This window comes from Gymnoscopelus braueri (genome assembly GCF_963280865.1).
Source record: "Gymnoscopelus braueri genome assembly, chromosome: 9".
Lineage (NCBI taxonomy): Eukaryota > Metazoa > Chordata > Actinopteri > Myctophiformes > Myctophidae > Gymnoscopelus > Gymnoscopelus braueri.
In genome coordinates, this window is record NC_137610.1 from 12,428,028 (window position 1) to 12,454,883 (window position 26,856).

Sequence of the window (26,856 nt, forward strand, 5' to 3'; positions counted from 1 at the left end):
TGCAATCTTGGTTAGTGATTGGTTATTATTGTGTTTCTATCTGATTTATTATTATTTGAATGAATAAAGAGTAACAGTGTAATCCCTTATCTAGCACTGTAAATGTTCTTGGCCAATAAAACTGTTTGTGATTGTGATTCTGGAAGGCAAAGCCACCTTACAGCAACACATGCACAATATATACACATGTAGGCTACATAAAGTTATTTGCATGTACCAATATTGTCAATCAAATCTTGCAATAATTATGTCGTAGCTCCTATGCTAACACCTTGATTTAAAGGGTGACCATACCAGTGTCACTACATGTCATTGTCTATTCATATCTACATCACTACATCACACGTGTGCATACTACTAAAGGTAGACATTTTTGATAGAATCCAACCAGAAACATTGCAAATGGTTGACACATTATCCGGTGCACGCAACTTACCTGAAAAATGTGGTCTAGATGACCACATTTTAAACCTCATCCGAGATAAAGATTCACTTTTAAAATCAGTCAACGTTGACTAAACCTCACCATACCATTTAGATCACTCTTCAAGATAAAAATGTATCCTTTAAATGCAGCCTTTCAATATTATTCAAATCCTGCTCAACAGAGGGTGTATTTCCACATCTTTTCAACATGAAAGGCAGTGAAAGGGGGTGAGTACACTGCAAAAAATCAAAATCTTATGAAGTATATCTGGCTTATTTCTATTCAAAATACCTCATCACACTTAATATAAGGTACAATCATCTAACCAGTCTTATTTCTGTGAGATATAGGGACTTGTTTTCATACAGTGTAACTTGAATGTCTTGGTAAGTGATACAATCTTGAAACTATCTGGTATTGAGTCATGTCTTGGATAAAACAAGCTTTTTTGGCATATCACAATTTTTTTAAGCCGTTGTGTTATTTGTACAAGTTGTATCCTCTCATATCAAGCAAAAGACTTAGTTGATTTCCAGAAAAGTCATCTTTATTGGAAAGTACAGTTTTCTTTCTTCCCCACACAACATTAAGCATGTGCAATGACGTCTGTGAGCTCATACTTAACCGGAATGTACTTTCTATTATTTAATGTCACATAGTAGTATGGCATATAATCAACAAGATTTCCAGCATCAACAAAAATATTGGCTTGAGCCTGGTAAGGAACTTCTACCTCATACGCTAAATACTGATCATTCCACCCAACTGTAGAGAGAGGTTGGCATTCAAAACAATACAATGATGAATTTACAATATAAATGTTTTTCACAAGACCAAACTCTGGAGTACCACTGATGACATTAGAAATAGCCAAAGATTTTCCACATGTATACTTATTTCCATGCTGCATTATCCACGGTATAGAAACTACATGATCAACTTGCTCTATTCCAAAGAAGTCTTTAATCTTCCCCTCTACATATAGGACATTCTTCACCTCAGAGACAGGGCCCATTTCAAGTTCACTTGAAACAATTGGATGTTTCTTGTGCACATTCTGACTACATTCATATAGTTGGTTGTGCTTCACAAGAGATTTACAAATATTCTTAAAACTACTTTTCAAAGCCCACTGTTTGAAAAAACAATGTTTAGACTCAAAGCGCATACACATGTGCCTCACTGTAGGACCAAGTGCCTTACTGAGAGGGAAGATGCAAAAGGTAATGCTGTTTAGGTATAATATTTCTATCTGGAAACAGTTCTTTGAAATCTTTCAAATGTTGCTCAATTAAAAGCTTCAACCTTGAAAGGGTGGAGAGAGCAATAATAGGTGAAAACACAATTTTGACTATCTCTAACAACTTAAGCAGCATTTTTGTGTAATCATTTTCTCCCATCGAGTCAAAAAGAAATGGCAAGATCTTTAATAAAACCAGCATCTGCCCAGCTGACTGTTTCAGTTTATTGTCATTTGAAGTCAATGTATTGACAGATATGGGGCAAGGCTTATCCCTGGCATCCAGAGGAGAATAAGGGAAACCAATAATAGCACTGTTGAATGTGTCCAACTCCATATGCCCTGAAAGCACTAGTTGCTTTAAAACACATTTGATTTCATATGGGGCAACACCTTCAAGAATAACATGCATGATGTCCTGAGGGGTCTGATTGATTATATCAAAGTGTGGGAATTCTGTTAATATGCTCCTCCTGTTTATACCATATGTTGTTTTTAGATTTTCTTTCACAAAGTCAGTGCTTGCCTTTTCAATGTCACAACATTGTCTTATATGACTTGGCATGGTCCTTTTAACAAACAAATCTTCATTGAATTGTTTCTGCATGTCTTCAAAGTTGCATTCACAGTGTCTGCATTTACTGTACGCAAACCCTACTCCTTCCTTAAATCCAGCAACTTCGTGTTGAGCTAGAGTGTCTCCACACACAGACATAACCGCCCCATAGATCGTCTTCTCACCATTTGCAGTGACAACTTTAACACCATCATACAGTTCATTTAAATCATGTTTAACCCTCTCAAATATCTTATCAATACCACAATGGGCATAATCTTTTGATTTTACCATGGCAAGCAGACGAATTGCAGCAAGTCTTGATCTGTATTTAGGATTAATGTTACCTAAGGTGTAATAGATCAATAACAATTTGTTTTTGCTTGCCCGAGATCCAAGAGGATTGCATAATTCAATTTCGTCTGTATACAAAATTAACTGCAATGCTTTGGGATCTTTTAAAAACAGTGGGTGCAACTTGAAAATGTCTCCATCAATAAAATCATAAACAAATCCATCCTTGCATGGCTGTGGCCCCTCTTCAATCATTTGAAGAATTCTTGGGTGTAATAGCAGCTGCTCCAAACTTTTAAGCAAGGGTATGTAATGAAAGTAATGGCTCTTAATGGTAAGGGCTCTGGAATCTCCACGTTTCACATAACATGCTGTATTTTTTAAGACAATAAGCTCTGCTTCAACCGGTTTCAACAGTTCTCTGATTGTCTTGTCCTGCAAGTGGGTTGTAGAAATTTCACTGAAAGGGTCAATAAACTGGTCAAATATACCCATTGCATCACTCTTCAGTTGATCAAGGTCCCCAGAATGTCCTTCAATCATGTCACTCATTTGATGTTTTAGGTGCTCCAGTAATGCCGCCTGATATTGCTGGACTCCATTCACCATCTGGTTAACAGCTCTCTGGGGAGGGGAGGGGATGGGGGGATAAATACACAAACAAATAAATAAATAAACAAACAAACAATACATCTCCCATGAGGGCTTTTAAATTATTATACAATTTTAAGAGTATTTATTATATGCTTGCTACTAACAATGAAATCCCATTAGAAGACGATGGCACACACTACCTGTGTCAGTCGTTGAGTTTCCCTGGCTTGAAGAAGAAATGCAGTTGCATGTTTGAAAAGGTCAACCTTCGCACGACCATCTCCACCTTCTCCACTCTGAAAAAGATAAACAAATATCTCTATTAAAACAGGGAAAGGTGATGAAGGTAACTAACACCACCATACAATATAACTAATCTTAACTAGGTAAGCTAGATAACTTAAGGCAGTATTCTCAATATTTATAATCAAGGACGCCATTTAATATGCATTAGGCCACAGAACACCATTGGATAGGATTTGTATGTGACCCCAACCTGAGAACTTCTCTTTGATAAGATTTCGTCCAATATGTTATGTATTTTTTTCTATAATTCCATTAACTATACATTTACTGTACTTATAGAGACACCAGTGAAACTTTAAACAAAATACCATTGTTGTGTGTTCTCCAGTTGTGTATACTTGTACTGTATGGACACTTATGGGTTCATTTGGTTCCATGTACACAGGTCTGTAACAGTGTACAAATGGAACCAAATGGACCCGCAAATGTTCCTTTTGGTTCAATTGATACACTGGTAAACAGGTCTGTAACTGTAACTCTGACTGTACAAATGAAACCAAATGAACCCACAGCGACCAGCAAGTCAATTTGGTTAAAAGCTCTCTGGGGAGGGGACAGGAGCGGGCGGGTCCAGAGCTTTAGTGAGTTCTCTGTATTAACTGTCTTTAGTAAAAAAAAATACAAAACTACTTAGCTACTCACCAAAATAAAGGCTGTTTTGTGTTGTTGATAGTCTATTCTCCAGGGAGTGAAGCCTCTCAGGACCCCACCTTCTCTGTATAATACAGTTTTTAGGCAGAAAGTTAAATATGTCCGCCAGACGGAAATTATTTTATGAACTCCACTGCGCCCCTTACAGATCTGGTCAATATAAATTACCATTGACCAGATCAGTAGGGGGCGCAGTGGAGTAAATACAATAATTTCCGTCTGGCGGACATATTTTACTTTCTGCCCAAAAAGTGTATTATATAGAGAAGGTGGGGTGCTAACACGTTGCCCACCCTGGAGAATAGACTTTCAACAACACAAAACTGCCTTTGTTTTGGTGAGTAGCGAAATAGTTTTGTTTATTTTTTACTAAAGACGGAGACCTTGCACGGCAGTGGAATTTTCTGTCTATGACGCTGGCAGAGCGTTAGAGATAGAGAGCGCTGGACCAGGGCTAGAGAGATAAATACACAATGAATATACAAAACAATGATTACCTACCGTTCGAGTGGCGCTGAATGAATTATCTTCAGTCTCCGAAGGACATTCCTGCCTTGTAGGGACGTCGTCTTCAGCTACAGAGCTGTTGTTCACAGTGTTTGTGGTTTCAAGAGTTCCTGGTTGCCAGGTTCCGCCGTCATCCCCCCTTCCATGCGCAACTTGTTGAAGATAATGCGCGTGTTTTCGCTTTATGTGGTAATAATATGAGTTATACACCCTGTAGTCATTTGGACAGCCATCAATGCCACACACCACGCGAAAGTCAGGACTACGGCTGTGTAAGGAGTTATAGTGACTCAACAGCTGTTTGAGATTAAGTGCCACGAAAACGTAGCAGATAAAACAACGCCAAATCATCTTCAAAGTCCAACGTTTTTCGTCCGTCTGTAGCAACACGTTACAACGGCTTCTTCAAATACTGAAATCTAATAAGGTAATAACTTTTAGATGTGGAGGTAAAGCCGGGTCTGTGACTGTGTACGTTCCATTCTGCTTCTCTTTTTTGACCAAGGCGCGCAGCTGTTGTTTACAAAGCGCATATCCGGTTCCTACCACTATACCAAAGGGTACAGTTCTGTTTCAGTTATCTTATATTTTCATTTAAATTCCACTGCATAAAATGTAGAGAACAAAAACAAATGTTTACTTACTATTTTGTATTTAAACCCTCATAAAGTAAGAAAATATGTGTTTTAAATTGATTTACGAATGAATTAGTGTTACAGCCCCCCTTCCTTTTGGCAATGGTAGTGACCCAAGGGCCGAAGAAACACGAATACAGCCGAAGACAGCCGAAGTGAACGCGGCCCCTCTGATCTCAGATCACACACAGCTGTACTGATCATCAGTGATTACACTTCCAGTAGGTTCTCAGATGATGAAAAAAACACCGTGTTTATTTCTCTGCAACTTTACCACGAAACCTGAATTGAAACCACACGTTATTGCTGGTAAGTTACATACAACATTAGATTAAAATTTTGAAGTTGACGTCAACGTGTTTGAATGTTATTTATGTCTGAAATACATGTGTTTCTACTTTGTACACACTTGCAGAACGAAGCCAACAAGGTGAGCTAACCAGCTAGCTAGTTCTGCTAACAACATGGATGAATTGGACGACGTCACCGTGGCGACTTTAAGGGGTAAAATGCATGCAAATATTTTTTAAACATAATGTAAGATACTTATAAAAACGTAGTAAAAGCAGTGGTGGAAAGTAACTAAGTACATTTACTCAAGTACTGTACTTAAGTACAATGTTGAGGTACTTTCACTGAACTGGAGTATTTTCAATACTTTAACTTCTACTCCAATACATCTCAGAGGCAAATGTTACACTTTTACTTCACTACCAATTATTTTAAAACTTTATTTACTAGTTACTTTGTAAAACTTTTTTCAAAGTATTTTATACATTTGGGAACTTGTGTGAAATTGTACTTAAATACAGTACTTGAGTAAATGTACTTAGTTACTTTACACCTGGAAATGACACATGATATATATTTTTTAAAACTTAGAACGAAGTTAGTGGGGCTGATCTAATAAGCTCTATGCCAATTTAAGCTTTGGATAACTGGGACATGCAGGCTAGAGAAAAATAATTTCATTCACTCTTAACCTGTACTCTTGTGATGTGACAAAGTTCTTGTTAAACATTGTTTTGATATACCTTTTTTATAGGGCTAATATTTAGAATACTTCATATTTTATAAAGCCACTTAGTTGCTTGTTATTGTATTTATGGTTGCAGCAGTAACTCAGAGGGTTACAGACCTGTTTTCCAGTGTACAAATGGACCGGTAAGGGTCCATTTGGTTCCTAATTATCAGTCATTTTGCTGGCGACCCCCTGGATCAAATCAGTTTCATTGATATTATAAAAGAAAAACACTTCTAAAAAATAGAAGATTACTTGATAGAGTTATTGCTAAGAAAATAATCAATATTTGCAGCTCCAGTTGTATTAATAATTAAATCAATTGATCAATAAACAGTCCCGAGACTCCAGTTGGCCTAGCAACCAGGTGGCAATATTTGATATATTAATGTTGCTATATTATATATTTATATATTAATTGTATCTATAATATCTTTCCTATTTTCCTATAGCTGCAAGCATTAGTGAGGCAATGATGCGCACCCTGACTCGTTCAGACTTGCGGGACCTTTTCCCAGGCCCAGAAAACTTTTTGAGGAGAAAAGCAGTCTGGCATTCTTCAGGTCATGTTGATGCCGAGGTCAGTTTCTACAATAACATGGCATTAAGTAGCAACCTATATAACTTAGAAGCAGCACCGTCATGATGGCTTATAGAAGTGTTAAGTTATTGAATCATTTTTAAATTGACACTAACTTTAGTAACTTAACTTTGGTGCATTGGTACTTGTTTAGACTGTAACACCATTCTCCAAGCCTACCTTTTATTGATTTGTTACACCACAAAACTGTTTGTTTATTTTTCTGCTTAACAGAATAATAATGCAAACCATGATCAACAATTGTTAAAGGGATAGTTTACCCAAAAAAAATATTTTTTTCTATCTATTAGTCACCCCATGGAGACTTGAATCCATGGATATTTTTTTTTTGTCACATTCCTAAGCCAATAATTTGATGACCAGTGGACCGGTAGGCAGCAGTTCCGGTAGGAGACACAAAGGAGACTCTTTGTGTCTCCTACCGGAACCACAGCAGGTCATCAAAATATTGGCTTAGGAATGCGACAAACACTAAATAATATCCATAAGTGTCCATGGGGTGACTAATCAATAGAAAAAAAGTCATTTTGGGGGTGAACTATCCCTTTAATTCATTACTCCAATATCCTCTTGTTTAGAGATTCATTGGTGTTCGGTTAGCTGGTGCAAGATTTAACCTCCCAAATTTAACATGGCATACTTGTGCTAAATTGTCAGTTTAACACAGTAAAAAGGAAATGTTGGTTTTGCTAGTACTTCACTCTTTTGTTTTATAGGAATCTGGCAGAGAAGACTCAGGCAGTTCTACTTCTGCTAACAAGTCACCACTCCCACAGACGTCCACACCTGTTAGAGTATGTCCAGCTGCAAACTACACAACCCCTGAAAAGGTTGTGAAGATATCCTTCCCAGAATACGTAGTACACACAGACACTGAACTTGAGCACGTCCGAAAACAATACTTTGAGTTGGCGAAGAAGGGTGAAGAGAAGAACTGCGAAATGTCCAAGGACCTCAGATGCCGGCTCATCCGTAACACCATGACCAGTATGATCGCAATCCTGAGGGCAAAGGGGGATGCTGAATCTGACCGATACCCATCAAAACCAGAAGTTACAGCTATGGCAAAAAGAATAGTCCTGTACTACCCCATGCTGCAGGACCTGAACAATAAGACTACTTGGGTAAGTGAAATGTATCCAGTTCATGACTACAGTGTTTGGCATTTTAAGTGGAGTTAAGACTGCGTTACTTTTGTCTTGTACAGGCCACAGTGCATGGACAGCTATTCAAAAGATTGCAGAACGTGAGATCCCCCCAAAAGATCTTTCCAGATGGGAGACCTTCAAAGAAGCGCCGTCCACAGCCAATGACGCCCCGTCTTGATCAGCCAACTGACACAGAGGAAATCGAATCAAGTGACTCGACCATCATTCTAGACCGCTCCTCAGAGGAGAATACGACCGCAGAAAGAGGTGACCTTCAAATTTATATTCACACATTTACCTGTGTAAGGGGTTCATATTTGTGTGATGTGTTGTTAGTTAGTATTGGCAAATGTGCATTCTGATTTGACTGTTATTAGAGACCTGAAGCATTCAATCTCGTGTGCAGCAACTACTTTCCTTTACTACTATATATAATCACTCATTCATATCAAATGTTATGTATTTATAGGTAGTGAAAGTGATTTATATATTTACGGTATGTTGTTTGTTTGCTAAAGTTAAAGCTCTACTGTTTATTCTGATATAAATCATTGCTATAGTCTCTCCAGCTATTTAATAAACAGAACATAACATTTTCAGGTGGGTTGACAATTTCAGGCAATCAAGAGAGTACCCATTTCAGCTTGAATTTTAGTGTCCTAGTTAAAAATGTGTCTCCTCACTACTGTGTCATCAATTCCAATTCCACGTGTTTATTCTTTATCCTGTTGGAGTTCTCTCCTGATTTGATAAAATTGGTATCCTAACCTGAAAATGCTTTTTATGTTTAGTAGAGATGGAGAGACAGGAGAACCCTGTTAATGAACAAACACTATGATTGTTATTAGAATATAGAGCTATTTGACTTTAATATGTATTTTTGTGTCTTATAGCTAACAAGCAGACATCGGCAGACATCGACAGTCCTGATTCCGAGTCCGACAGTCCAGCAACCATGGCCAAGCACTACAAAACCCTACAGGCGTTGTTCAAAAAGAAAAATCCAAGCCACGAGTCTGTTTCTCAGCTCCTGGATTTGGAGTTCAAAGCCAGAAGAGCATTCATCGATTCAGATGCTGTTCGCGAGGAGGGCAAATACGACCAAATTATAGAGGCATATCCTTGCTTCAAGGTCATTGGACATGTAAGTGATTGTTGACAAGGCATAATTCAAAACGTTTACTAATGTTTTGTTAATTTCCTCCACCTAAATGTATTAAAATGTCTGTGTTTATATATTGAATATTTCATAGGTGATGGAGGAACTTCGCCGCATCCTGGACAGGAATAACAGCGACTACATTGATGAACTGAAAGGAAGATGGAACGACTTCTGCCAGAAGGTGCAGTTTTATGGCGTGGCGAAAAAGATGATGAAACCTCCAATGGGAATGACCAAAAGTAAGCACTTGATGTTGGGTATCAAGTTAATGTGCAAGTGCCTTATCTTTCTTTTTCATCTCTTGGCTGTCCCATCGTTTGTTGAATGTAAAAACATTTTTTAAAACATATCTATTGTAGATCATTGATCGTGCACTTTATCAAAGTATAAAAGTAATGAATTTTTTCCTCAACAGTTCAACAGGCTCTCATGGTCCTCCGTGCACTGCCATCACTGTTCCCCTCTACGACTGCTGCTCCGAAGAAGCTAGGAGATGCGAGTGAGGCTCTGGTGCATGTCCTGGAGGTGAGCTGTGTACCACATTACAGTATAATATTCACCTGTCAAAAGCAACACAATCTGATGTGTTGAACTAGTTATAGCTGAAGATCCTGCATATAACTTCATCAGGATTTAGCTGGCTTAGGTTTAAAAAATGATCCTTGAAACAAAAGTTCATTACCTGATACGGCTGTGTGTGTTTTGTGTTAAAGGAAAAAGAAGACCCCAATGCGTACTTGAAGAAGCGTCCTCTATCCTCTCCTGTGCTGATTGTGAGTGAGTCCAACTGCCTCCTGGCTATAGGAGATGAGCCCATACTTACACTCCCAAAATGTGAGGTAGCAGAGGGTGTTTTGTACCTTATGGCCTACTATTATGCCCTACACCTTAGGTACCCCAAGTGTGTAGCCACTGTACTTTCTGTCATACAAACGGAGGTCCTCTTGGACGAAATCCATGAGGGAGACCTCACTCCATCGTACAAGAAAGCCATGGCCGATTGGAAAGCTTTCATCGGCCACTAAACCTCTGGTCAGATTTCGACTTAAGTACCCCCCTCCCCATCCTTGAATTTTATGTAACCTTGTTAGCCCAGCAGTACATTTTTAGTACAGAACAGTTTAATTTGAATGTTATTACACTGGACTTGTTGGACTGGACACTGGTCAGCTGTTAGTTTGAATGTTATATTGACCAGCTGTTTGTGTTAAAGCTGTGCCTATATTTTGAATCTTAAAATATCAATAAGCACTTTGTGTATTAAGGGACATCATATGTTCTGCTTTATGTCATACAGGCCATGCCGATGAAAGCTTTCCAATGTCAGATGTGGACTTAAGTTCCCCACCCTTGCTATAATCTAGTCTGAGACTGCATTCTAGGGCCTTCAATTCTATGTGGCCTTGTTAGCCCAGCAGTACATTGTATCCAAACAGTGTTTAATTGGATTGTTATTACACTGCACTTTATTTTGAGGAAAACTGTTACATTTTCATGTGTTTTGTTTGAATGTTGTATATATATACACAGCTGTTTTTGTTAAAACAATGCCTTTATATGTCTTAAAATATCAGGGCAGAATACTTTGTTAGAGGTTTGGATTGTGTAGTTACCTTGCCATGATGTATCTCCAAAGGTGGGCAAGAAATAAGAAATAATTGGTTCATTGACTTGACTACATAGCACAGGGAAACAGCTCGAAAAGTCACTCTTTTAGCACGTAAACCGAACGCAAACAAAGCTGGTTCAGACAATCATAAACATCAAAACATCATAAAACCCAGTACTGTTTCAACTTTCTGTTGATTTTGCTATTTTTATGAGGAACAAAACCTGAACTGGATCCGCATCTGGATCTTCAAATTGTAAAATAAACCGGAAGTTGACATCTTAATTTAAAAAAGAAAACATGGGTGGGTTTTGTGATAATGTCTGAATCAGCTGTTTGCGTTCGTTTACGGGCTACAGGAGAGACTTTGAGAGCTGTTTCATCGTACTATGTAAGTCAATGAGGAGCATATTTTCAATCATCAATTTCTAATAACAATTTCTTATCCACCTTGGAGTTGCATCATGGCAAGGCAACTTCACAACCCTACTTCGTGTTCTTGCCCTTTTGAAGCAATGTCCTATTTGAATGTTAGTATACAGTAAGCACTTTGTACGTGTATTGAGGGACATGACATTGGTCATAATATGTTCAGTACAACCTCAATGTTATACAAATTAGACATGTTGTGCAATTATCTATATTGTTATACAGTACATATGTTTTAATTCAGTACACACTGTGAGCCAAAAGTATTGAAAACAACTAATGCCAGTGCAATATTTTTGTATTTTCTTTTATGTTGTGAATGACCAACTATAGTGAGGCCTCTGTCCAGTCAATTGTTGGAGGGAGGGGTGAATGGTGCTCCAGTCAGACACTACTGTATGTACTGTGAAGTTGCCATGTGATACACTGCAAGTGCTGCTGTATTTTATAAAGGGCAGAAAATAAATATTTTATTTGTTTAATGCAAGACTTGTTTTAATCATTTCAGTCTTATTTGAAGTAGGTAATGGGTCTTATATCTAGAACAATATCACTTTTGTAGAACTTAAAATAAGATGCATACGCTTGAATTGAAATGAATAGGCTTGCCAAACTGGGTGATGGGTCTTATATCTAGAACAATATCACTTTTGTAAAGCTTAGAATAAGCTGCATACACTTGAATTGAAATTCATAGGCTTGCCAAACTGGACAAAATGTCTTATGACACAAAAAGCATTTCCTAATACTAGTAACAAATGTTTAATTTGAGTATTTCCAGCTAACTTTAAGAAATATTTGATCTATTATAGAACTTAATATCAGTTAATATAAGCTCACAATTAGTTTTTCCAGCTAATTTCAAGATGTATTTTATCTTGATAGCCCACATATCACATCTTATTTCAAGACATCTTGACAAGCTAAAGTATACTAGTTCCATTGGCAGATTAGATTGCTTATTTCAATCAAAATTGTATTGTATTATATATTTTTTTACTTATTTTGAGAAGGCCGTTTTTTGCAGTGTAAGGACCAAATAATAAACATATGAGCGATCATATGGCCGAAAGTTGTGAATAGGAGAGAGAGAGAGAGAGAGAGAGAGAGAGAGAGAGAGAGAGAGAGAGAGAGATTAACACCTGCCACAAGGTTTATTAGGCCATCAGACTCTAAAATGAACCATATTGGTGGATGCTGGCAATCAAAATACCAGACAGCAACACTAGTAGCCTGAGTTACAACAATGCTTTGGCAATAAAATAAGTTGAAGTTGCCACCATTAGTGTGCAACGCTACCATAACAGGACCATAAGCTCTCTGTCCAAGCTCCACTTTCAGTCATTCTCTCAAGAGGCTCCTAATACAGGGCACGTATTGATCTGATGAGTGATGCGCCCAATTGAGACTGACAAACACACAAACACAAACACACACACACACACACACACACACACACACACACACACACACACACACACACACACACACACACACACCGTACGTACTATGTAGTCGTACTACATGCAAGTGTATATGAACAATGCAAATCCACGCCATAAGAGGGATCACATCTATATCCACATACATACTGTAACTCATCCAGCTGTCTCTCCTTGTTTGCAGTCATTACCTGGTTGTAGAGAGCACAGACGTGCAGGGCGGTGTTTCCAGATGCATTCTGGGCGCTCATGTCTGCTCCGTAGAACAGAAGGTGCTCCAGGTGCTGCACGTGGCCATGGCGACAAGCCTGTGGGGAGAGAGACAGACATTTACATATATCCATCCACTGATCTGTCTGTCTGTCTGTCTGTTGCATTGTCTATTATGTTGTACATGTGCTTGCCTGTTTGTCTACATATCGCGTGACGTCCCCTTTCTCCTGTTTTGTTGTTAATTCATTACCATTAAAAGTACCCTTTTACCCTTAAAGAAAGATGTTTTCAAAATGTGACTTATTTCATCCCGCCACTCTTAGGTTAGGAATGCAATCTACTGACCCCTACTGGTAGCTGGTAGCTTGGATAATAAAAAAAAACATCAGCTGTTTTATTTTTTTTATTACGGGGCCAGGCTGCCAGCATGGCTCCGTTTTGATTTTGGCATTATTCTGTCACTTCTGCCACTTTTCGCAGTTCTGGCTGAACCGTGCATACGCTTTTTACGAAACTCGGCCATATGATAGATGGTCATGAAAAACTATCAAGAAAAAAATCTCACAATCTCTCGTCAAAAGGTGGCGCTATAGCACTCAATTGAAAATGCCAACTTTGAACAGGTACAACTCATGCCCAGTTTGACCTACAGCCATGAAACTTCAATACACATACAGTATGCGTCTACTCATGATGAACAACTTTCACACTCTGACTTTTGACCTCTGACCTTTAGATCTCCCACCATTTTGAATTATATGAAAAACTGCTCCTCCTGGGATTTTTGAGTAATCTGCACGAAACATTTTACACATGAACTTTAGACCTATGCTGACAAATTGATGCAGCAGATTTTCCATAAGTGAAAAAATGAAGCTTTAATGAGCCAATGAATATTGCAGTTTTATGACAATTATTCATCTGCCCCTAACACATACATGCAGACTCACATTTCTTTGAAACTGCGGTAATGTTGAGGGTCATTCCAAATATCACTGAAACCAATCTTACTCCAATTGGTCAAAGGGGGGCGCTATAGCGATTTTTTGAAAATGCAAACTTTAAACAGGCAAAAGTCATGCCTCGTTTGGCCGACAGCTATTAAACCTGCTTACACATGTGCCTTGACTCATGAGGAACACATCTATCAAGTTGACCAGTAAGCTCCGCCCTTAGATTGTACGCAATTTTGAGCAGTTTGAAAAACACTTAAACCCAGGATTTTTCAGCTATTTGCGTGAAACTGTATCATCTGTGTGATCTCTTTTTTCACAGGTCTTGTCTGTTGGTCCAATGGCTTCTCCCTTAACACATTAACCGCCAAGAACGTAGTCCTACGGTCCGTTAAATCCAACTGTTAAGCGCCGAGACCGTAGCCCTACGGGCTGCGGTCTTTTCGCGCATGCGCGGTCCGGGTGCACTTTCGGAATTTTTTTGATCCACTTCCGTTTCCGGTTTCATGACCGGAAATAGAATTATTTGGGATCCGGTTTTGACGATCACGCCCGCTCCCATTCTACAGACAAAACTGAAACTCAATTCTCTTCCTGTAGTTTTTTCTCCTCGCATTTCACTGTTTAACGTAATCCGCTCTAACTACAACATGGATACCCCGTTTGACACGCGATCTTCACTGGGAGATACAGGGAGATCTCGCGGATGTAAACAGACCGTGTAGAGCTCAATCTTAAGGATTTTAACAAGATCTATGGCGACATGAAAAAAACAAAAAAACAACAAAAACACCTTGGCACTGGTGAGTACATTATGAGATTAACCTCTGGCGGTCGATGTGTTAAGCGAGTGCCTCACGACCGCAAGGTTGCGGGTTGAAGCCTCACTTGATGCAGACTCATTTTAGTTGAATTGCAAAAAACATGACTGTATCAATGAATACATGTGCAAACGGTAAAGATAACATGAAATGCTTATTTGAGAGTATGTTTTTTCAATGTATGACGTACTTCATTGTGAAAATAGCCGATCTACAATCTCACAACTTTTCAGATAGCAACATTTTGTGAGCTTGTAGATCGGCTGCTTTCACTGGTTTCGGTTTCGAGGAGACATACAATTTCTCTATTGGTAAATGGTTTGTGAACGAGTGATCTTAGTGTTAGTGTTAGTGTGAATTCTTTTTTCACTGGTTCTGGTCTGTTGGTCCAATGGCGTCTTGCTTCAGCATCAGCCTCTACAGGGTCGCCGGTTCAAGCCTCACCTCTTGCTGGCTACTTTTCAATTGTATCGCACAAAACATGACTGTATCAATTAATGCATGTGCAACTGTTAAAGGTATCATGAAATGCTTCTTGGAGAGAGTATGTTTTTGCAATGTATGACAAACTTCATTGTGAAAATAGCCGATCTACAATCTCACAACTTTTCAGATAGCAACGTTTTGTGAGCTTGTAGATCGGCTACTTTCACTAGTTTTTGTTCCGAGGAGACACAAAAATGCCTTTATTGGTAAATGGTTTGTGAACCAGTGATCTAGAGTAGTTCGGGACACAGAGGCTTGGTTCATAATGGATGGAAATACTTATAAATATCAACAGACACTACCAGGGAGGCCATATATCTAGCTCAATGAGAAGAGAGGCAACCTCGGAGTCCGTAGATCGCTGGTTCGATCCCTGTCCGCGACAATGTATTAAGGTGATCATGATTTGGCATTCTTGGGTTTACACATAGTGTATCTTGAGGATAGGCTTAGGCGTTGTTTTACTGAGGTTAGGGTTAGTGAGGGTTTAAAATGCTCATTTGTTAATTGCATGGTCTTCTTTCTCTCAAGTTCATTCTTCTATGTTTCTATGGCTTATTGTGCATATTACTTATCATTGCTTCTTTCTTTTTGCTTTCTGCATTCCCTGGCCCCGCTTATCACTGCTTGCAGCTATATTTTTATTTTTATTTCAGCAAATACTGATTCAAAACTTGTTGATTCATCACTGCTGTTTGTGAATGACAGTGAGAACTGATGTTCATGAGGGCACCACTTCATCACCACAACACAGACACATGCACAACTATTCAGTATGCAATACTGTGTGTAGCAAAGCCACAAGTAATTTATAATATTCCTCCAAATTAAAATGCGCAAAGGCTATGTAAAATGTAACCAAATGGAGCTTACATTTGTACAATCTCAACGTTAAATGAAGACTTGACTTCTATCAGTTGAGTAAACAACCCCACTGTCAAGTGTTTAGTTGGATCCACTAGATGTCCAAAAACTTAAAATTCCCAGTCGCCACTAGAAACAAAGCAGTGGGTCTGCAAAGCTTTAGAAGGAGATCCATAAAGGTTGTTCCCTTGCATAGCGCATACTCATGTTAGAGGTTTACTGTCTCCTGCGTCCTGTAAATAGCTATGTCCAAGGAGAAAAAACAACAGCTTCATTTTCATTGCATATCTAAGGATGCATATGAATGAGCCTGTGATTTAAAGTTATTTTGGCATGAGATGACTTTCTGCAGCTTCTTTGTTTTGCTGGGCACAATAGACTATTTTGTATTATCTCCATCTCCTCTCTCTCTCTCCCTCTCTCCGTCCATCCCTCTACCCCGGATTCTGTCCTGCGTGTCAATGACAAACAAGCACAGAGACTCTCTCTGGTAATTGTTCTTTCTCTCCGCGGTTCTCTCTGGCTAAGAATATGTGACAGCAGCGAGACAGTGCACAAATGATGCAGGGACTGTTGGTTATCAGACCTTCTACAGAGTATCCCATTATACACAATACCTACCACTAGAATACTAATGCTGGAGAGGACCTGGGGCAAGGGAAAGGGAACAGAGAGAGAGAGAGAAAGAGAGAGAAAGAGAGAGAAGGAGGATAGAAATGCAGGGAAAGTGCGTAGGCCTGGCAGAGTGCATTTCACATGTACTTGCTTGGATTTTATTCTCTCACTCCACTAAACCATGACCAGGTTCTAAAATGATAGCTATACCAGTGCCTGGGGACAAGACCTGAGACGTGCTTTTATCTGCAGCGCTGGTACACTGAAAAGGTCAAGCAGGAGTGGATACAGTAGGTTAAATAAAATAATAAAAATAATCAAAACACCAAGACTCTGTTTCTCTCTGTTCATCTATACATAGTTTGTACCTCTGATGAGGCCCCTACTCCCCTAGCAAGTCCCATTGTGTAAAGTAGCAGAGAAGGGTCACTATGTTTCCATCCAAACCCAAATAAAACTAGAAAAGTGCACTCCTCGGAGCACAGATCCACGCCAGGCCAGGTTGCATACCCAGGGGCTGTGATGTGACCTGTTATAGCATCACATGAGGATCGACAAGCTAGACATCCCAATTAAAATCTGGTTCAAGATATTAGACTCCGTTATAGAACCAATCTCCCTCTATGGTTGCGAAATCTGGGGTCCCCTTGCCCACCAAGAACTTGAGAAATGGGACAAACACCTAACGGAGGCTCTGCACGCAGAACTCTCCACACCCAACGAAAAAGCAGAAGAATTAGGACGATACCCACACTCATTATCAAAGTTAAGAAGAGAGCATTAAAATTGTATAACCACCGAAAAGAAAGCCACCCAGACACGCTCCATAATAAAGCCCTCCGAGCCCCATAGAGAAAACCTAGAGGGACACCCCCCCTTAGTCAGCTGGCTCAGGGACTGCTCAAACACAAGCACAGCTACCAGACAGAAAACCCACTAGACCTAACCAGATTATAAGAAAACAAAAAGAAAGCTACCTGACATACTGAAAAGAGTCAACCCAAAACCAAAGTAAAATGGAATGCTATTTGGCCTTAAATAGAGAATACACAGTGGCAGAATACCTGAGCACTGTGACTGACCCACAACTAAGGAAATCTAGGAACAGACTCAATGAACACAGCCTTGCAATAGAGAAAGGCTGCCACAGACAGACCTGGCTCCCAAGGGAAGACAGACTATGCACCCACAGCACACAAAATGTGGTGGAATCAGAGCTACACTTTCACACCACCTGCCCACTATAGCAAGACATCAGACACACATACTTCCCACAGATTATAAAAAACCCAAAGAGAGTTTGAAAACAATGACCAATGACAAAAAACTCCCATGCCTGGGAGAAAGAAAACAATGTGTGAACACAGCAGCAACATTTGTGAATGACAACCTTAAGGACTACACTATGGGTTTTACTGCACTATCTGCACTATCTGTACCGAGTGGTTCAAGTTCAAGCACTTTCATATGTGATGGTAGTTCTCTTCTCTTTCTCGGTTTCCTCAGTGTGAATTAAAAGTGCTCTGCTGGTCACAGATAGTTATTTTGTAGCTGAGTTTTTATTGAACACATTACATTTAATTTGACCTGAAGAGAATGAATGAGAACTGACAGATACAGTAGGTTCAGGGAACCACTGCAGAGGCAAGAGCAGAATCACCTAGCATCCTTATTCTGGTGAAAATCTCTCGATCTACATGCTCACATTGTGTCACATTGAGACGTGTTGTGATTGTGAGCTTGTAAATCGGTTATTTTTGGTGAAGAGATTTGGTGTTGAATGAATGAAGGAGTGAACCAAGTATAGATCCCTAAGGGACCCAGTCAACGAAGTATATAGGCTTTAAGTCGTTAAATAATAAAGGAAGGCAAAAACAACAAAAAAGTGGTGCCACAGAACATTATGCAGGCACTGTCCATGTTTTTGTTGATTGCCCTAAGTCAGCTTTACAGGACCAACCAATCACATACAGTATCCTTCTCACTCCCGCATCATCCTAATCAAAATGTCACCACTCATGAGCCATTCTGGTCCTCACTCCTTCACACTCAGTTTCAGCTGCAGAAGTGATTACTCCCACTGTTGTCTCTTCGGTTCCACTTACCAGCACTTTAGACTCACACGCGCACACGCGCACACACACACACACACACACACACACACACACACACACACACACACACACACACACACACACACACACACACACACACACACACACACACACACACACACACACACACACACACACAACTACTCAAACACAGCCTAAAAAGCCATGACACACACAAAAACAGCGGTAGCCTCCATTACGTTTACAGTGCGGGCCGTGCCTCGGGCCGTGTGTGTATGAAATGCACACATTATGCTGCGTTTGCTCTCCTTATGTCAGGAGCATTTCCACACCAAACACAGACAGGCACTTCTACTTGGAGCCTTGGGCACTTGGCTGTGATAAAGTACAGCAGCAGCCAACAGCCAACAGTAGCACACACGTGCTGTACTGTACGTACAGTATCAGCATGGCGTTGAACTCTCAAGTACTATGAAGTCATCGCCTCTATTGGTACGTACTTCTCTATTTGGCATACTGTATATATTTTCCATTTATATGAGAAGAACAACGCCAGACCCATTGAAAGAGAGAGTTACACCACTCTCTGATCTTGCCGCGCTGCGATCACGTGGTTCATGTATAGTGTATTTCATATACACTGAGGGCCCTATTTTACGTCTTAAAGACGGGGTGCCGTGATTTTCAGTGATTTTTTTCCCCCCCTAAAACATAATCATCAGGTATTATGGTTATACTAGGAGGTAGATTTTTTTCAAAAAAGTGTACAGAAATTGTTAAAATTATGTTTTTATGTGGACACGCCTCCAGTTCATTAAGTATACCTGGTTCTCACCTTAGCACCTCCTCCACCACCTTAGCACCACCCACCTGTCCTAGTCCCTCCTCCTCCTCATGCCCACACCTGTTGTGTTATGATAATGAGGGGGAGGGTATGTTTTTACTATGTCACTAAAGCGCTGTTTCTCTATTGGCACGTTTGACCCTCAAGGTTTCAGCCTCCAGGTAGAAACTCAAAATAGTCAGAGAAGACATAAAACACCATAAAAACACCACCAGGGTGCTTAATGAAGTTCTATCAACCTTATAGGCACATGAAAAACAGAAAAAGTGCAAAACCATGGCACCACCTCTTTAAGTATCAGGTCTTGACTTAACTTAAAACCTGGAGGCGTAGCCAATGCTGTTTTGGTCTTTTGAGTGGCCAAACAGCATTGGCCGCGCCTCCAGGTCTTACGTTAAGTCATGAGACCTGGAATGAGGTTCCATGCTGGAACTACATACAGTAGTAAGCATTCACCTTGTTGTTATCCTGAGCACATCAAAACAAATTCCAAATCAACTATAAGTTGGTTGTGTTATATTATATATGAATATTTGTTGTTTACAATGGAAGTCTATAGCAGAGTCATAACTCTCTATGACTCAGGACCTTACTACATACAGCCTTGTGGCATGGGGGAGGAGTCAAAGATCCAACAACAACCATAAGGCCAATACTGGACACTGTTCTAAGCTTATTGAAAGGTTAGTGCTACACGGTAAAATACTTTGTGTCAATTTAACTCTTGAGTGTTTCAAATCAAATCAAATCGACATAAGGAGTTAAGACACATCTTCACTTTTGCCTGAGTGTCTGAGCAGGAGTGTGTGTGTGACTGTGTGTGTGTGTGTATGAGATAGAGAGAGAGACAGAGACAAAGACAGAGCGAGAGACTGACCTGATGGATCTCCTGCCAGCCGTTCTCGTCCACACAGCCAACCTGAGCTTGGTCGTGTAGCAGCAGTTCACAGCAGTAGGGGTCTCCTCCCACCATGGAGCTGTGGTAGAGGGGTGTCAGACCCCGGCTGTCCTTGTAGTCAGGTGACGCACCCAGGTCCAACAAGGTCTGTGTAATACATATTTTTTTTATTATTGGGGATGAAAGAAGCATGAATTCTGTATCCGCCAGGGAAAAAGATAAGTTGATATCTTTCTTCGTTTAGGAGTTATACCGGTTTAAAGTTTGGAATCCTGAAATTACCCAAGTGTTTTAGCGAGCATATGCAAATGAGTGCCAATTAAGCCAATATATTATCTTTAGTATGGTCTTTTATGAGGTTGAGATTAATATTGGATATTGAAAAGGAAGGTTAAAGGAACCCATTGGTGAAAAAAGTATTGAGATATCTTTAATCGTTGAGGAGTAATTAAGGTTTTTATGTGTTTTCCCATAAACCTTTGAGATAATTCATTCATTTCCCATTGATGCTTTGAGCCATTAGCAGTACTTCCTGACCCATAGAAGAATTAGGACCAATTAGGGTGCCTGTCAAAAATAGGGGATCTGAGGGATGTCATTGTATGGACACCTTCCCCTGAGTTCTAACCAGGCCACACCCATCTCCATGCTGATTGGCTGTATGGTTTTGATCTATAATTCTAGAGCCGCTGGTTCTTCTGGTCCTGGAATAGGTGGATGCACTCGGGAGGCCTACGGTACCTTGCTTGTGAAAAGGCCCACTTTATTCCTAACTGTCCAATGGCAACTATTTCCTCCCAATGGTTCAGTGATTATTGGGAATAACTCCTGTTCGATAATAACACTGTCACAGTCTGACCTAGTGAGGATAGTGTTTGCCGAAAGGCATAGTTTGAAACCACTGGTAAAATAGCAAAACTGCCAGAAATCTCCAGACAGAATCCTTGATGTTGCAGAATGGAAGTGGATTTTATTCACCTTCTTACATGTCAGGAAAATCATGAACAAAAAATGAAGCACAGCAGAACTCTATTTACAGCTGGACATATTGGCCCTGGGTCTACTCCTCAACAATCCTTCCTTGACTGCCAAGCAGTGGCAGGTCCCCCTACTTATATAGGCTAGGCCCCGCCCATTGGACCATACCAATCCTGAATTGAATCCTCAATTTAACCAGTTAATTGTAATGTCCACAGACATTACAATTCATATCCACACTTTAAAGTGTCACATATTACTCAAATAATTACCCACATAATAATAATTAATATTAGAGTACCCACCTTACCAATTTTAAACCAACCCACAGTTGGTATGGTTCAGCATGGGTGGAATGAGCATGCTTGATTGCATGCTCCCTACACTGGAGTCAATGCAATCAAACAATCAACCATCAAACAATATATCAATACAATCAAACAAATACCATTCTCTGCAACTTAAATAATAAAGAATAATTCAATAACACCGGACCTTACTAAAGTCTGTTATATGTATTATCAGTGGCAGGGTGAACTGCCACAAACACTGAAGGACTTAACTTGTAGCACTGGCCGTATAGGTGACTGGAACGCATCACTGGGAGTAGATCTAAAAGCTCAAAATATGTATAAGCTTCTAGATAAGCATTCTTCCCTGATATGGTACTGACAAAGCATAAATGTGTTATGGGTTTTTATTTTGTTATTTTGCACGCAACCCATGTGCATATGTTTGTTTAGCCTCTGGTCTGTGTATAGACGAATCCACAGGCGCGCTGCCTGTAGCTGCCTGTAGGCGGCCATTGCTGCGGTGTCGCGTCCGCGGAGCGTTGACACCGCAGCAATGGCTGCGCGCAGGGCAGCGCTCCGTGGATTCGTGTATACTCCACCAACGCATCTGTCACAAAGATGTCATTCAGGTGGGCAAAAGACTTTTGATTAACACTGAAAGTGTACAGATGTAACCAGATTGATACTTACGGGTCCATTTGGTTATATTTGTACACTCCCTGAGTTACAAATGGATAAATTAACTGTGTGTTTTATTTATTTATAGTTTTATTATAATATATATTATAATACACAAAACATCACTTACAGAGACCACAAATGCGCACGCATGCACACATGCACGAGTGCGCGCGCGCGCACACACACACACACACACACACACACACACACACACACACACACACACACACACACACACACACACACACACACACACACACACACACACACACACACACACACTCGTATAGAGGGGAAGGGAAAAAGTTAGGTAAACCAAATAAATAAAATAGAATAATAATTGCAATCAAACGAGAGATCATATACATTTGTCATTCAGTCAAACTCAAGTTCAAAATAAAAAATAAATGGTTGCAAGACGATTAGGAACCTCTGTTTCTCTCCCTGAATGGTAAATCTTAGATGTACAGTATGCGTTTAGTCCTCAAGACTGGACTACAATTTACAATTTAGGCATTTAGCAGACGCTCTTAATCCAGAGCGACTACTGCAACTCACTCTTCATTGGGATTCCTGGCAAGAGTATTCAGAAGCTGCAATACATCCAGAACAGCGCTGCTAGGATCCTAATGAGAGTCCGTAAGCATGAACACGTAACACCCATCCATCCTGCTAATTGCTCATGAATTCATAAACAGACATGCACCTCCCTACAGAAACTGATTAAGCCTACTTCACAAACTTCCACCCGCACCCTCAGATCTGCGAACAGCTTTCTCCTCTAGGTCCCCAGTACCAGGTATACGCACCATGGGGGACCGGGCCTTCTGCTCGGCAACATTTTTAAACCTTGATTAACCTTCTATTATATGTTTTAACTAAAGTGTGTAGCACTCTGATTCCCTGTGAATGAAAAGTACAAATACAATGTATTATTATTATTATGTATGTATGTGTGTTTACATTTTTTTTTGTAAAAATGCATACACCATCACACACCTGTAGTGTGTAATGCGCCATTATTGAAACATCTTTTTGTGTGTGCATGTTTAAGAGAATCTTATAAGAGAATCTTATAGTGTGTGTGATGCATACCATAATTCTAAATAGTTCAAATCAGCGCAGTAGGACCCATTTAACCCATTAAAACCGGGAAAGCATCTGTGTCATCTTTGATTTTTGCGTTAGCCATTCAAAAATAGCAGATATACAAGCTCATCTGCGATTTTTCTACGCTTTAGAAAAATCTTGAAACCGTTAGAAAAATCTTGAATAATTTAGAATTACGAAACAGTGTGAGACCTACTGATTTAGAAGGCATTTGTAGAATCGGCCTCAGGTCTTTAATGGGTTAAACAGCTCCGTCTCTGCAGGAGGACCATTACATGACTCATATCTATCTGCTCATGCAGCGGGGTTACGAGCCTCCTCAGCCCAGACACACACGAGGGGGCCAATTCAATGAATATGCGAGTTCATAGAGGGCGTGTTATTTTATGTCACATGAGTGGCTCAAAGGCTCTCTGCACTGTATGAACACTCTTTAACAAGGACAGAGGAAGAGAGTGTGCGTGCGTGCGTGCGTGCGCGTGTCATGCTGATTATAGTTTTGTAATTTTCATTAGGCTTTATATTTATAACATTTCTACTTTTCATTTAAATTTTCAGTTCAAGTAGGTTTGCTATTTTAGTTTAGTTTTTATTATTTTGTCGTTTTAGTGTTAAGGTGGCTCTCCAGACTGTAAGGAATTATACAGATCACACACGCACACACGCACACGTACGTACGTACGCACACACACACACACACACACACACACACACACACACACACACACACACACACACACACACACACACACACACACACACACACACACACACACACACACACACACACACACACACACACACACGCACTAACCCACCCACCACCTCGATGGCCTTCCCACTCACATGTCGTGCATGAGTGCTCTTTGCATCCCATCACCATAACAACAACTATCAGACAGACTACTTCAAACTACAACAGACTGGCAGTCTGTTGTAGTCTGAAGTAAAAGAAAAAGTATTTTTGACAACAGGGCTTAGAACTGGCATAGCAAAAAATATTGGAAGATAAGATTTCATATCCATCCAAAATATTAGGCCTATGTATGAAATATGATCAAAACCTAAAACTAAGGCCATTTTCTCTATGATTATAGCTAGTTTTGTAAGCAGTGGCACACAATACCGTTACAGTTAGTCATTGTTTATTTTTTTGTTGTAAAGCCTCGTTTTCATTTTTTTTCAATTCATTAAAATGTTTTATCATTTCTAGTTTTTGTAATTTTGTTAGTTTTTGTTAACTATAATAACCGTGGTCCGTGTGCGTCTACGTGCGTGCCGTGCGTGTGTGTACTTGTATTACTATACTTTTGAGGACCAAACGTCCCCACAAGTATAGTAAATGTGTATGAGAAACAGATATTTCAGCTAGAAGGTCCTGGGTTCGATTCCCGCCGGGGACGCTGTGGGCGTGTCTTCTCCTCCGCGTCATCAGCGCCCATACCCTAGGTGGGGTTGGCTAAAGGGCCTACTATGTGTGGAGTTTGCATGTTCTCCCCGTGTCTCCTAGGGTAGTTAATACCCTCACAAAAACATGTAGTAATCCTGGTCGCTATACCGCCTCCCCCATGACAGCCTGATGGAGGGGAAGGGAACTGGTTGGAATAACGTGTTCCTTCCACGCGCTACGTCCTACCGGGGAAACTCTCCCCTGTCAGGTGATAAGAAGGTTAGTTGGCTCTCATGCATTGAAGGAGGCATGAGCTCGGCCCTGGGCTCCCTAGGCTGGTGGGAGGAGTGTAGCGCCCAGGATCACTTAGAAAATTGGCACCGGGTGAAAAAAAAGGTTTACAAAATCGTGGGATAAAAAAAAATGTATAAAAAAAAGTAACAGACGTGTGTGTGTGTGTGTGTGTGTGTGTGTGTGTGTGTGTGTGTGTGTGTGTGTGTGTGTGTGTGTGTGTGTGTGTGTGTGTGTGTGTGTGTGTGTATTGAACTCACTATGAGTGCTGTGTGGTTCTTGGTGCGTACAGCCTTGTGCAGTGCCGTGATGCCGTCCTTGGTCCTGAAGTCCAGGTGGGCTCCTCCGCTCTTCAGCACCTTGACCAGCTCGGCGCAGCCTTCCAGCTGGCACGCCAGCGTCAGAGGACATTCTACAGCACACACAACCAAACATCAACCCATCACAACATCACTGTCGACATCTCACAAAGTAAAATCCTCATGTGTTAAAGGTTTCATGACATGCTGGTTTTACAAAACATTAAAGTCTTTATCATGGTCCTTCAAACGTGTATTAAAAGGTTTTAACTGGAAAATCCTCTCCAGCGAGCCATGACAGTTTTTTTCTCAGTGTTCTGAGGCCTTTTTAGCTGCAGGGTGTCGTTGTTAAGGGATTTTGCCTGTCAATCATCTCTGCTCCCCCCCCCCCCAAAGGAGAAGGGAGGGGAGGGGCGGGGAGGAGAGGGGTGTGATTAATGGACATTGATGTGTAGGTCCACGGGCCAATCACAGCACTAGCCTAATTATTCAGAAAACCCCAGACCACACAAAATCCAATGAATGTTCAAAGTTCAAATTGAGGTCAGAAAACCCCCCCAAAAAAAGAAAAAGAAAGCTGATGTCATGAAACCTTTAACCACTTCAACCCTAGTATATACCTATTCTGGGGCTAACATTCTGCAAAAAGATTTAGAAGCTCACAATGCATCATAACGGGACGTGTCGTGAGCTTGTAGGTCAGCTATTTCCGGTGAAGATATTTAGTATAGAGTGAAAACAGGAAGGGGTCTAGTATAAAGCCCTTGGGGATACGGTCAACTAAGTATGGGATGTACGTGCATAGGGTTAAAGTAACGAGTGTAAAAATGGTCTTTATTGATGTAGAGTGACAGTACGGCTACAGTAAGGCTGGGGGGGTGTAACAGAGGCACAGGAAATAGGAAAGTTCAGGGTAGAGATTCAATCTTGGGCCCGCGGGCCCAGAAAATGAACAGGTGAGCAGTTATGACCCATCAATAGCGGTGGTTAAAAATTCAACAATGTGGTGGGGCAAAAATTGTATTTTATGATCCCTTTAATGTTACATTGCCAACCTCCTGTGTGAAATATTGATTGCTGTGAGTCTTGCAGGGGTGTCTCTTGTGTTCATTCCAGACTACAGGTTAACTTTGGGGGCGGTCGTAGCTCAGTGGGTAGAGGGCCTCTCTACCCACTGAGCTACGTCGGGTAATCAGATGGTCACAGGTTCGCTTCCCAGGAGGTTCTGGAGGTTGGCTGGACAAATAATTTTGCATAAAAATGAGGGGATTAGCATGGGATGTAATCCAACTTTTTTCCCCAGCCTTATTACTGGAAGACCCACATACATTATATACAGTATATATTTTTTTCTTTTGGCAGAGGAGAGAGGGGGGGGAGGGGGGTGGGTATAACTTTGCTGCATTAGCAATATTGTGCCGAA

At 40.4% G+C, this 26,856-nt stretch overlaps 2 protein-coding genes across 3 annotated transcripts in view; one reads left to right on the forward strand and one right to left on the reverse strand.

Annotated features, from left to right (window-relative positions):
* The window catches only part of shank3a (SH3 and multiple ankyrin repeat domains 3a), a gene marked incomplete at both ends in the record, with an annotated part of 292,264 nt that overhangs the window by 148,801 nt on the left and 116,607 nt on the right, over nt 1–26,856 (reverse strand). Inside the window, 3 exons of the mRNA XM_080438621.1 lie at nt 12,814–12,930; nt 20,371–20,538; nt 25,395–25,546. Coding sequence (XP_080294747.1) covers nt 12,814–12,930; nt 20,371–20,538; nt 25,395–25,546 — 437 coding nt within the window. The remainder of the gene's footprint in view (nt 1–12,813; nt 12,931–20,370; nt 20,539–25,394; nt 25,547–26,856) is intronic.
* The window catches only part of LOC308092614 (uncharacterized protein), a 297,349-nt gene continuing 278,133 nt past the window's right edge, over nt 7,641–26,856 (forward strand). Inside the window, exons 1-6 of one of the 2 annotated variants that reach the window (XR_013933802.1) lie at nt 7,641–7,956; nt 8,040–8,247; nt 8,874–9,124; nt 9,234–9,381; nt 9,558–9,667; nt 9,856–10,747. Coding sequence is in view for 1 of the 2 variants with exons in the window: in XM_080438624.1 (XP_080294750.1) it covers nt 7,774–7,956; nt 8,040–8,247; nt 8,874–9,124; nt 9,234–9,381; nt 9,558–9,667; nt 9,856–10,167 (1,212 nt within the window). In the remaining variant the exon portion in view is untranslated. Of the gene's footprint in view, nt 7,957–8,039; nt 8,248–8,873; nt 9,125–9,233; nt 9,382–9,557; nt 9,668–9,855; nt 11,601–26,856 lie in introns of those variants that run through there. The other variant, XM_080438624.1, reaches the window with a different exon arrangement.